The sequence below is a fragment of the Myxocyprinus asiaticus genome, chromosome 30 (assembly GCF_019703515.2).
Source record: "Myxocyprinus asiaticus isolate MX2 ecotype Aquarium Trade chromosome 30, UBuf_Myxa_2, whole genome shotgun sequence".
Lineage (NCBI taxonomy): Eukaryota > Metazoa > Chordata > Actinopteri > Cypriniformes > Catostomidae > Myxocyprinus > Myxocyprinus asiaticus.
In genome coordinates this window covers 36,338,372-36,351,309 of record NC_059373.1, presented here as the reverse complement: position 1 = coordinate 36,351,309, position 12,938 = coordinate 36,338,372, and the positions used below count along the sequence as shown (strand labels likewise).

General features: G+C 42.5%; 1 protein-coding gene across 4 annotated transcripts in view; it reads left to right on the top strand.

Moving 5' to 3' along the window:
• Positions 1-12,938, top strand: part of LOC127420690 (RNA polymerase II subunit A C-terminal domain phosphatase-like) — a 185,447-nt gene that overhangs the window by 1,893 nt on the left and 170,616 nt on the right. For all 4 annotated transcript variants that reach the window (XM_051663163.1, XM_051663161.1, XM_051663160.1 and 1 more), the window contains exons 2-4: positions 134-217; positions 575-668; positions 884-1,012. In XM_051663163.1, the coding sequence (XP_051519123.1) occupies positions 134-217; positions 575-668; positions 884-1,012 (307 nt within the window). The remainder of the gene's footprint in view (positions 1-133; positions 218-574; positions 669-883; positions 1,013-12,938) is intronic.

Below are 12,938 nucleotides of genomic sequence, written 5' to 3'. Positions count from 1 at the left end.
ATCACCGAGATAAATATCGCCCGTCATGTGTTATGTTAAGCAGGTTATAGGTGATTGTAGCCTAGACTCTAGGTTTTATTGCATGATAATATGTGTAATGTGTGTTGTTTTATTCGTGTAAATGTCTTCACAGGGGTGTCATAGCAAAAGTGGAAGAATGCAGCCATCCCATTGTAATGAAGGGCCTGTGTGCAGAATGTGGGCAGGACTTAACTCAGTAAGTCAACACACTCCACTCATTCACCTATATACCTTTATTTTGCTTGCTTTGTTGTCATTATTTCATTAACCCTTTAACTGCCACTACAATACCTTACTAACCTTCTACACGTCAAACTTGTTTTTCATTCTGATCTTTAATGAAAACATTATTGACCTCAATCAATTGGTTGAGAAAAATGTATTTCCACTTACCTGACAGCATCGAGGCTAAAAGATCAGGAATAGTTCAGGACAACCTCTTCTTATCTTTCTGTATTTTCATTTATCTCAGTTCTTTGAGATGCAGTAGTTAAGGAGGTTTTTAGGTAACTAGATTGTGCTGATGATGTGCTTAAATGTTCCTGCTTTCCAGGCTACAAAGCAAGAATGGAAAGCAGCAGGTGCCCATCTCTACAGCGACTGTTTCCATGGTGCACAGTGTTCCAGAGCTGATGGTCAGCTCAGAGGTGAGGGCTGCCTGTTTTACACAAGTGTGGATGAAGACTTAAAGTGTGCCAACCCTTAAGATCAGACACACTTTGCTCACACTGGACTTTGAGACTTACCTCAAATTCCTGTCTGAGTGTTGCTGTGTTCTAGTGACGGTCGCTAGGATGCCATATTATTGTGTAATTACAGTTCAGTGCATGAACTCAGTGTTTTTTTTTGTGTCTGTGAGCAGCAAGCAGAGCAGCTTGGCCGAGAGGACCAGCAAAGACTTCACAGGAACAGGAAGTTGGTGCTGATGGTGGATCTGGACCAAACACTGATCCACACCACTGAACAGCACTGTCAGCGCATGTCTAACAAGGTAATAGTAGAACAAAAATCACATCTGTCTTTAACCCTTGTGCGGTGTTCATTTGTGAGTCACACTCATGGTGTTTGCGGGCCAAAAATGACCCGAACATACATGTGTAATATTTAACTTTTTTTTATTTTTTATTATTATTTTAAAGATATGTAAAAACATTACTTTTACTAAAGTAAAAACACAAAAGTTGTGCATTTGGGGGAGTTATTGAATTTAGATCTTATTTAGCTCTAAATTACACCATTCTTTTTCATATAAAATAAGCACATTTTATGTCACCTTAATTTCAGTAAATTGGATGTGTCGAAACATCACAATTTGTCATGCATTGGGGATCTCTGGTGACATCTGCTGGAATAAAAAACAATTACATGAAATAACAACTATGGCCAATAGATGGCTTCAGTGCTGCATGCATTGGCTGATCTGTATAAGCTCATGTTTTAACAAACTTAATTTATAGATATTATCACAAGTTGTGCATTGGATATATATTTAAACATTATAAAAAAATGTTATTTGTCATATATTATACAGTCCGATGGCTGGTGTCTGACCGCACTTAGGTAACAGTTTCCCCGAAAGCCTACAATTATTTTTTTGATTTATCTTCTGTTACATAGTTACTATCGTGTAGAGCTTTATCGCGGTGCTATCCGACGGCCAGTTGATTCGTTCACGTGTTGTTCTGGGTGTTTTTTGTCATTATTCAACTATCTTCGGTTCTATCCGATTCTATCTATCCTTATTCTAAGATTATATTTGACGGCTCAGTTCCCTGGGCTCGCTTATTATTGGCTGTTTTGATTCCCTACGGTCCTAACCGAGGGTGTGTATTATTCAGCTGAATCATGGCTCACGGCTCCCTTGTCACCGGCTTTACACTAAGTTGTAAACTGTGTCCGAATACGCTTCTTTCCCGATGATGGACACAATCGCTGCCCATCGTGTTTATGAATTCAGCATTTAAGAGAGGCTTTGACGCATCCGTGTTTGCACAGTAGCAGGGCTCCAGACTAAAAAAATGACTTGGGAGTCATTGGCTCCTAAACTGAAACATTAAGGAGCCAAATGGCTGTTTTTAGTAGCCAAATCACATATTTTCTAGATTCAGACTGCTGTTCAGAAACAAGTTAGAAAGCCAAAGAAAAGTATGACAGCTGATAACCCATTAATCAGAGGTTTAATAAACAGTATATATAGTTGAGAAAATACGTTTACATTCCCTTTTGTCTCATAAATGTTCACATCCCTTTCATAATTTATACAAATATAACAGATCAAATATTTTTATTTTTATTTAGTACTGCTCTTCAGAAGCTACATTAGATATTTCCATAAAGTATGCATATAGTAGTGTGTTGTCTTCTTGAGCATCAATGTATGTTTGCACCTATTCTATGTATTCAGTACCTCACAAGATGATATCTGACCAAACCACATATGAGCACACACACCCGACTGTTGCCAGTTGCGACTAGATTTTAAATTGATTGTCGCAATCAATTATTTTTGGTCTCATTTACGACCATTTTAGTTGCAGTCTGGAGCCCTGTGTAGTATGCTGCCGATGTCAGAGTGGCAGCTTCGCCATGCTGAGTCGGTTCCTTGTTCGCCTGTCAGCCTCGCACAACACGATTCAGTCCCGTGGCATGCTCAAAAGTTCCGTACATTGGCAGCGGCTGGCACTACGCCGGCAAAAAAGAAACCTGTGCCGCAAACTGACAATTCTGAGCTTTTGCTGTCTTAGACTGTCGCTAATTTGTCATCAGAAATGGTGGAGATGAAGCGTCTTCAAGCTCTTCAACCTCCAATATCGGCTGCGCCCACTGGGAACACACCAGTGGACGAGGGTGATTTCCAAACTCCACATAATATTGATTAGGATGCTCTTTCCATGAGTGTCTCCAATTTTCATGATGAAGAATTGGTTGATGCCGCTATGCATTCTCCCTCTCAGGAGGTTTTCTCCAGCCTGTCTGTTGCAGGTGGCTCGAGCAGGGTTTCTGTTCATTCATTGGGGATGGGCCCATCCTCTTTGGATGACACTTTGTCAGTACTACATATGGAGGTGGCATAGTTGGACCTGGACAATACTAGGGATGGGCATTTTGGTCATTTTGTGTACTCGGACTAACTCGTCGAGTACTCGAAGGCCAATGACATGTACATAACTGTATATATAATAACATGTCTGACAAACATCTTTGGCTGCTGCATTGTGTCTTGTTGCTCCAGTGTATCATCTATTCATTATTATAGGCGGTTATAAAAGAATCTGTTACAAAATGTACAAAAGATTGCATAATTAAAATATAATGCATCATATTTTGTCATTATGTGAAGATTCGCCGCCCAACTCAATGAAAGAATGTGCACAACGTGTGTCTATCTGTTCTTCCTTCAGGTTACTGTAGTAATCTTAGTAAGCGTGCACCAGTTTTTTTAGTGACTGTCTGAACCGTCTGTTTTCAAATCACGGTTGGCTTAACAGGAGATGCCATAACCATCACGTTTTTAATATGCGTATTAAGTTGAAGTTCAGTTTTGAAGACACTGCATTCTTTTCCATTTAGCTGTGCTTTGTCTAGCTGTTTGAAACACTCACCTGCTGTATATGCTAGGGATGGGCACAAGTACTCGGGTACTCGGACGTGGCAGCAATGACCGATCATGAAAACGATGATCGATAGTGATCATGCATGATGTGACTTTTCATTTAATTCGAAATCCAGTGACAATTACCTGACAACTAAACACAAACGTGTCAAAGAGGAAGCATATTTTTAATTCTGAGATTGATTACGTTGTGATTTTGAGGGGTACATTGATTATCAGAGACGTCTCATAGCAACCAAACTGATATACGACACTGCAATGCTATCGTTACGATAATCAAAAGAGTGTAATTAACCGTGTTTTGAACACCTGTCTCTGCAAAATGTTTGCTAAACACGTTTTATTATCATTTAATGTAAGAACTTTGACTCGTTAATGGACATTATTTAATAAAAGTGAACGTTTGTCACTGACTGTAAACCTCCCTTCCGACACTCCGAGTTGAATGGAATGCTTCATGAATCACAGCAAACACAATACGGAGCATCAAGGCTTTCCCCACAGGGGCGAACACTTGGATGCACGCACACTTACACACACACACACACACACACACATACCAGGCAGTATGGCAGTGGTCTCAATGCGCTGAAGCAACACATATATAGCAGGAGAGTGTTTCAAACACTTTGACAGAGCGCAGCTAAATGGAACAGAATGCAGTGTCTTCAAAACTGAATTTCAACTTAACATGCATATTAAAAACACGATGGTTATGATGTCTCCTGTTAAGCCAAATGTGATTTGAAAATAGACGGTTCAGACAGTAACTAAAAAAACTGGTGCCCGCTTACTAAGATTACTACGGTAACCTGAAGGAAGAACAGACAGATGCGCATTGTGCACATTCTTTCTGAGCTGGGCAGTGAATCTTCACATAATGACAAAATATGATGCATTATATTTTGATTATGCAATCTTTTGTACATTTTGTAACATTTTGTTTTATAACAGCCTATAATGATGAATAGACAATACACTGGAACAACAAGACACAATGCAGCAGCTATAGACGTTTGTCAGACAAGTTATTATATATAAAGTTATGAACATGTCATTGCCCCTCAAGTACTCGATGAGTACTCGAGTAATTAGTCCGAGTACTCGAGTAGACAAAATGACAAATGCGTATATGCGCTGCTTCAGCGCGTTGAGTCCACTGCCACACACCTGGTGTGTGTGTGTGTGTCCCCAAGTGTTCGCTCCTGTGGAGAAAACCACGATGCTTCGTATTGTTTTTGCTGTGATGATTCATGAAGCGTTGTCCACCTTTCAATTGGGTAAAGTGCAACGGAATGACACAATGTCGGACTTCTAACTTGGAAACTCGTGCGGAAACCTTCAACTCCCATTTCGTCGAGATGCAGGTGTGTGTTCGGCACCCAGGTGCAGGGAGGTTTACAGTCAAATCAAATCACTTTTATTGTCACACAACCATATACACAAGTGCAATAGTGTGTGAAATTTTTGGGTGCAGTTCCGAGCAACATAGCAGTCATGACAGTAATGAAACATATACCAATTTACAATAAACGTCAGATTTACACGACACATTTCAAATCTAATATGCACATAATTACACATAACACAATATACAAATAATAACATACAATGTACATTATACAATACACACAATATAGAATACATATTATACAATAAAAAAAAATTAGTATATATAGTATATATAAAATGTAAAGTAGGTTGTATTGTACTGTATTGACATTCAGGCTGTTGGTTAATAGTTAGTTGCCAGTGTGTTGTAAAGAGAGATATAATTATGACAGTCCAGTGTGAGATAATAAGATTAATAAAGTGCAGTGCTGATGTATATTGATTGTGAGAGATCAAGAGTTCAAAAGTCTGATTGCTTGGGGGAAGAAGCTGTTATGAAGTCGGCTGGTGCGGGTCCTGATGCTGCGATACCGCCTGCCTGATGGTTGCAGTGAGAGCAGCCCATGGCTCGGGTGGCTGGAGTCTCTGATGATCCTCTGAGCTTTTTTCACACACCGCCTGGTATATATGTCCTGGAGGGAGGGAAGCTCATCTCCGATGATGTGTCTGGCAGTTTGCACCACCCTTTGCAGGGCTTTGCGGTTGTGGGCGGTGCTATTGCCGTACCAGGCGGAGATGCAGCAGTCAGGATGCTCTCTACAGTGCTGGTTTAGAACCGTGTGAGGATGTGGCAGTTCATTCCAAACTTCCTCAGCCGTCTCAGGAAGAAGAGGCGCTGATGAGCCTTCTTCACAACGGCCTCAGTGTGGACAGACCATGTGAGTTCCTCAGTGATGTGGACACCCAGGAACTTGAAGCTGCTGACTCTCCACTGGTGTTCCATTGATGGTGATGGGACTGTGTTCTCTTTCTCTTCTCCTGAAGTCCGCCACAAGCTCCTTTGTCTTACTAACGTTGAGGGAGAGGTTGTGCTCCAGACACCAGCGTGTCAGATTGTGCACCTCCTCTCTGTAGACTGTTTCATCATTGTCAGTGATCAGACCTACCACCGTCGTATCATCAGCTTAATCGTGGCATTGGAGCTGTGTGTTGCCACACAGTCATGTGTGTACAGGGAGTACAGGAGTGGGCTGAGAACACAGCCCTGTGGGACTCCAGTGTTGAGGGTCAGTGATGAGGAGATGTTAATGCCCCTTCTAACACCTGGCGTCTGCTTGACAGGAAGTCCAGGATCCAGCTGCACAGCAAGCTGTTTAAGCCCAGAGCCCGGAGTTTCTCATCAAGCTTGGAGGGCACTATGGTGTTGAATGCTGAGCTGTAGTCTACAAACAGCATTCTCACATATGTGTTCCTTTTTTCCATGTGGGAGAGAGCAGTGTGAATTGTAGATGCAATGTCATCATCAGTGGAGCGGTTGTTGCGGTAAGCAAACTGCAATGGGTCCAGTGATGGAGGCAGCACAGAGCAGATGTAATCTCTGATTAGTCTCTCAAAGTATTTGCTGATGATGGGGGTCAGAGCAACAGGACGCCAGTCATTTAAGCAAGTGATTTTGAAATGCTTTGGTACAGGCACAATGGTGGATGTTTTAAAGCATGTGGGAACTACAGACAAAGAGAGGGAAAGGTTGAAAATGTCTGTAAAAACACAGCCAGTTGGTTTGCGCATGCTCTGATGACGTGGCCCGGAATGCCGTCTGGACCCGCGGCTTTACGGATATTCACCTGTCGGAAGGTTAGGGTTACATCCGCTACAGAGACGGAGAGTGAACTAACCTCTGTAGCTTCGGCCGCAAGAGCTCTCTCCGCGAGGGCGGTGTTATTTCCCTCGAAACGTGCATAAAAATTATTTCACTCATCCAGGAGAGAGGCAGCGGTGTTCACGGCGGAATTTTTATTCCCTTTAAAGTCCGTGATGATATTAATTCCCTGCCACATGCTTGTAGAGTTGGTGGTGTTAAACTGTCCTTCAATCTTGTTCCTGTACTGGCGTTTTGCTGCTCTGATAGTTTTTTGGAGGCATAACTGGCTTCTCCGCGTTCCCGGAATTAAAAGTGGAGGTCCGCGCATTAAGTGCCGTGCGAACATCGCTATTAATCCAAGGTTTCTGGTTCGGGTAGATCCGTATTGTTTTGGACGGAACAACCTCTACGCACTTTCTGATGAAACACGTGACGCTATCAGCGTAAAGCTCGATGTCGTCATCAGAGGCGGACCGGAACATCTCCCAGTCCGCGTGATCAAAACAGTCTTGTAGCATAGAGTCTGATTGGTCCGACCAGCACTGGATCGTTCTGAGGGTGGGTGCTTCCTGTTTCAGTTTCTGCCTGTAAGTGGGCAGAAGAGAACGGAAGAGTGGTCCAATTTGCCAAATGGTGGGTGGGGGAGGGATTTGTAGCCATCCCGGAAGGGAGAGTAGCAATGGTCCAAAACCCGGTCCCCTCGTGTGTTAAAACTGATGTGTTGGTGGTATTTTGGTGCGATTGATTTGAGATTGGCTTTGTTAAAGTCCCCGGTCACAATGAACACGGCCTCAAGGTGCGCGGTTTCCTGCTTGCTTATAATCCCATACAGTTCCTTGAGTGCCCGGTCTGCGTTGGATTGTGGCAGGATGTACACAGCTGTGAATTTCCTTGGTAGCCAGAATGGTCGACACAGAAGCATGAGAAATTCCAGATCAGGAGAGCAGAAAGACTTGATAGAATGTAAGTTCCTCTGATCACACCAGGATTTGTTGATCATAAAACATACACCACCACCTCTTCTTTTACCTGAGAGGTCTTTCACTCTGTCCGCTCGGTGCACAGAGAGCCCCGCGGGTTCGATGGCTGAATCTGGAATCTCCGGAGACATCTAAGTTTCTGTTAGGCAGATAATGCAGCAGTCCCTCGTCTCTCGTTGGAAAGAGATCCACGCTCTCAGCTTGCGGAGCTTGTTGTCCAGAGACTGAACATTTGCCAGTAGAATACTAGGTAGCAGGGGTTGATTTGCGCGGCGTCTTACTCTGCTGAGAACGCCGTATCTGTTTCCCCTTTTCCTTCTGCGTTTCTGCGACCGGGCTGCCCAGACAAAGGGCTCCGCTGGCGTGTTTGTAACAGCGGGTCGGCATTGAGGAATTTGAAGTCTGGTTTACGGTGTGTAATTGCAGAACCAATGTCCAAAAGTGTTTGTCTGTCGTAGACAATAAGGCAGACAACATCCAAGACAAAAAACAAGAATTGTAAACAAAACAAACAAAAAACTACAATGTTGTGTAGGAGCTCGCAACGCAGCAACCATACTCTGCGCCATCTTGAGTCAGTAACAAACATTCACTTTTATTAAATAATATCCATTAATGAGTCAAATTTCTTACATTAAAGGATAATAAAATGTACCTAGCAAACGTTTTGCAGAGATGGTTAATTACACTCTCTTTTGATTATCGTAACGATAGCATTGCAGTGTTGTGTATCAGTTTGGTTGCTATGAGACATCTCTGACAATCAATGTACCCCTAAAAACCAAAATGTAATCAATCTCAAAATTTTAAATAATCTCCCACTTTGACACGTTTCAGTAACAGTAATTGTTACTGAATTTAGAATTAAGTGAAAACCTACTCAGGCCAATATGTTTTTCAGGCAATCCTCAGATACAAATGTGTTTACCATGCCACCATGTAAGGACTTCGTGTCAGAGTTTTCGAATGCTCTTACAGGTTCCAATGTTCCTAGAAGGAGTTCGAAGACGGCCCGTACCCTAGCTTCAATGTCTGAGGCCGATTCCATAGGGGTGCGCTCCGGAGATTGAACAGCTGGTGGCAGCCTTGGTGGTATCACCTGATGAAGCATTAAGAGGCAATGTACACTGTCCAAGCGCACAGTCTGGACGTACTGACACGCTATTAAAGAAGGCATACGAGTCAGTAGCCTATATAACTCAAGCAGAGAATACTATCTGCTTCTTGCCTGCAATACCACGTTGGAGTCGTCAAAAGTAGACTCTTCTGTGCCTCAGTTTCTACAGATGGCTTTGTTGGCCATGGGTCATGTGACTCGTGAGCTGGGTACACTCTCAGCAACCCTTCTAGCAGCCCGGTGCCAGATATGGCTTGCTCAGGCAAGGCAGCCTGATGATTGTAAAAAGACCCTGAGGGAACTGCCAATTGTACCAGGACATCTGTTTGGCCCCAATGTCTCTGAGGAATTGGAGAAGAGAATGAAGCTGTCAGAAGCTTCCTGTCCGCTGACTCGGGTCCCACGGGCACCTACTTTTAGGATGCCACCAGCTCCAGATCATTATCGCTACCCAATAACAGAGCAGCGATTTCGTCACCACACTGCTTCCCTCAGGCCCCACAGCGTCCTCGGGGTGTTGAGGAGGCCCAGGGCCGTTGCCCATTTCACCGTCAGCCCCAGGGGAGACCACGTCTGCGTCCCCCTGCAGGTGCTAAAGGCAGAAGCCACAAACCCTGAAGTGCTTGAGCCGGTCGTTTCTCTCTGCAACATCTAAACTTTTGGAGAACTTCGGTGTCAGACCCCTGGGTTCTGGCAACTTTGAGCAGGGGATATACTCTGCAGACAATTGTCGAGGATATAACCCGTTCAATGGCTCTTTCTCTGGAAATGTGTTCACTGTTGGAGAAGGGAGCTATAGAATAAGTTCTTCCCCTCAGTCAGAGAGACGGTTTTTACCCAACGAACTTCCTCATTCCAAAGAAGGAAGGTGGTTTTCGTCCAGTTCTGGACTTGCGACATCTAAATATGTTCCTGAAGTCGCTTCTTTTTCGCATGTTGCACACTGCCAACTAGTGTTGTCAAAAGTACTGGTATTTTGGTACCAAGTCGATACTAAAATAAAAAAGATGTAACGATACCAGTGTTTCTGCAGTACCGGTAGTACAGAGCACCGACTCAATCTGGTACCAGCGCACAGTATGACTGACACACGACTGCTTTAAAATGCTCATTTTGAGCACGTGCTCTGTTACTCCTGATACTGAAATTGCAAATTAATCAAATTAAAACCATGACATGTTCTAGTGTGACTTATTAAAATGCTAAAGGCTGCAATCTTAGTGTGGAAGAGCTGCGTACTTGTGAATGTATAAATCTGACTGCTTAAACACTGGAAACTCCACAGACATTGAAAATCATTCACGACACGTTGTATCAGATGACAGAGCTGAGCACTAATCTACTGTGAACCACGCAGCACATCTAAACTATATTGTTATTATACAGTTATAATTAAATCACAGCATTTGTGCTTTCAACTCAACTTTATTTATATAGCATTTAAAACAACAGAGTTGACCAAAGTGCTTCACAGTAATACAATTTAAAACATAACATTTAAAAATACTACATACACAAACACCAGTAGTCTAAAATACAAAATACAAACACTCCAAAACTGTGTTCTGCGTTTCATTTGTCAAACTCAAAGGCCAGTGTAAAGAGATGAGATTTCAGACGTGACTTAAAAGTCTGTTTATCCGTAAAGTGAAGATTCAGGCAAAAAATACACGTCATAATAAAAGCATGTTTCAAAATATAAGCTAGAGCCCTGAAATTGAAGAAATTGTGACAGAAATATTTTACAACTGTATTGTAAAATGTATATTCACTGTAATAATAATAACAATAATAATAATAATTAAGCAATATATCACAAGCAAGACTGCTGTTGAATTAAAGTTTAGCAAAAAATGCAATGACACGTTGAAAAGTTCTATTTTCACTTATTAAAAATTTTAAGAATGAATTGATTAGACACCATTTTGATGATGAAATTAAATTAAACTCTAAAACATGGAGTTCTGGAAAATAATAATAATAATAAAAATAACAAAAAGGAATACATGATTTGTTAAAGAATAAAACAGATTTCATTAGGGTGCTAGCAATGCATCCTTAATTGAGAAACACTTGAAGGAAAAATTATTTTTCTTTTAATTTATTATTTACATTGAAATGTAACTTTTTAAATAGACTAAACAGGTGTGTTCAATAACACATTATCACATTAGCCTATTTATACTGTGGTACCAAAATTGGTATCGAGAACCGTGAAATTTCATTGGTATCGGTACCGACTACTGAAATTTTGGTACCGTGATAACACTACTACCGACGTTCTTCTGTCTGTGATGAAAGGAGACTGGTTTTGAGTGTAGATTTAAAAAACGCTTATATTCACGTTCCCATTACACCCCACCACAGGAAGCTTCTACGATTCAGCTTCCAGGATGACGTTTTTCATTTCAAAGTCCTACCATTCGGTCTGTCTCTGGCTCCTCGTGTTTTTACAAGATGCATGAGTGCAGCCCTTGGACCAAGGCATGATCATTCTGCCCTATTTAGACGTTTGGTTGCTTTGTGCTCCAACGAGACTGCATGCTCTACGCAACACCAGGATATTGCTGGAGCACGTTCAGAAGCTTGGCCTCACTGTGAACAAAACAAAGATTTGTTTAGTTCCAGTGCAATCCATAACCTTTTCCGGAATTACACTGGATTCTCTCGCAATGTCTGCCACATTGTCACACGCTTGTACAGACAGTATTCGTCATCTACTCACTCGATTCCGACTGGGGGCAAAACTTCCTTATGGTGTCCTTCTACAGCTAATGGGGATGCTGGTGGCTACCACCTCAGTGGTTAAATTAGGTTTGCTCCACCTCAGGCCCCTACAGAGTTGGAACAACAGTTTACGGTTGAACCCGGCAAGACATCGTCATCGTATGATTGTTGTCTCTCCTTCTTTTGTCCGTGCACTGAAACCTTGGAATCAGTTACTGTTTTTGATAGCCGGGGTGTCCCTGGGGGTTGTTTCTTCTCGTTGGGAAGTAATCACAACCGATGCTTCGCTTACGGGATGGGGGGCAACATGGAACCAGAGGGGAATTGGTGGTCTTTGGTTGCCAACAGAGGCCTTGGAGCATATCAACATTCTTGAACTGAAGGCAGTGTATCTAGCGCTACAACATTGCTTACCAATCCTTGTAGGCAGTGGCAGACTGGCCATTGGGAGAATCCTGGTGGGCCGGCCGCAAAATAGGGCTGCATGGGCCGCCACGTTATGCAGAACGTGCCACAAAACAGCGCCACGATATGCGGAAGGGGGCAGCGATATGCAGAAAAGGACAGATGTAAAACTTAAAATCCTGGGCTGAATTTTCTTCCCAGTCCGCCCCCTGCTTGTAGGCTGCCATGTGCTTGTCCGATCCGACAACACATCGACGGTTTCTCATCCGAATCATCAGGGTGGCACCAGGTCTCTCAAATCTTTACAGCTAACTCGCAGGATCCTCATATGGTCTCAGTACCGACTGCTGTCATTGAGAGCAGTTGATCTCCCAGAATCGTACAATCAGGTGGTGGATGCTGCAACCGGGGAATGGTGGCTTCACCCGGATGTTGTGCATTTGATCTGGCAGTGGCGAGGCAGAGGTGGATCTGTTTGCGTCAGAAATGACCACTCATTGCCGTTGGTGGTTCGTGAGGACAGAGAAGTCCAGCCCATTGACATTTAGGACAAATCCTAAATGACAGTATGAATACTTTTTACATCACGATATCAGTAAAGACCATTTACTGAGTTTTCAAAGGCTGAAATGATTTCCTTTAAGATTGTGTAATGTCTACTTTCAGAATTGCACAGTTTTTGAAACATTTTTCCAACATATTTCTAACTTCAGTGTAATAAAAAAAAAAAAACCCTGCTAAACAACAAAAAAAGCCTAATTATACAGGGCTTCCTTAAAGGGTTAGTTCACCCAAAAATTTACAGTGCATCCAGAAAGTATTCACAGCGCTTCACTTTTTCCATATTTTGTTATGTTACAGCCTTATTCTAAAATGGATTAA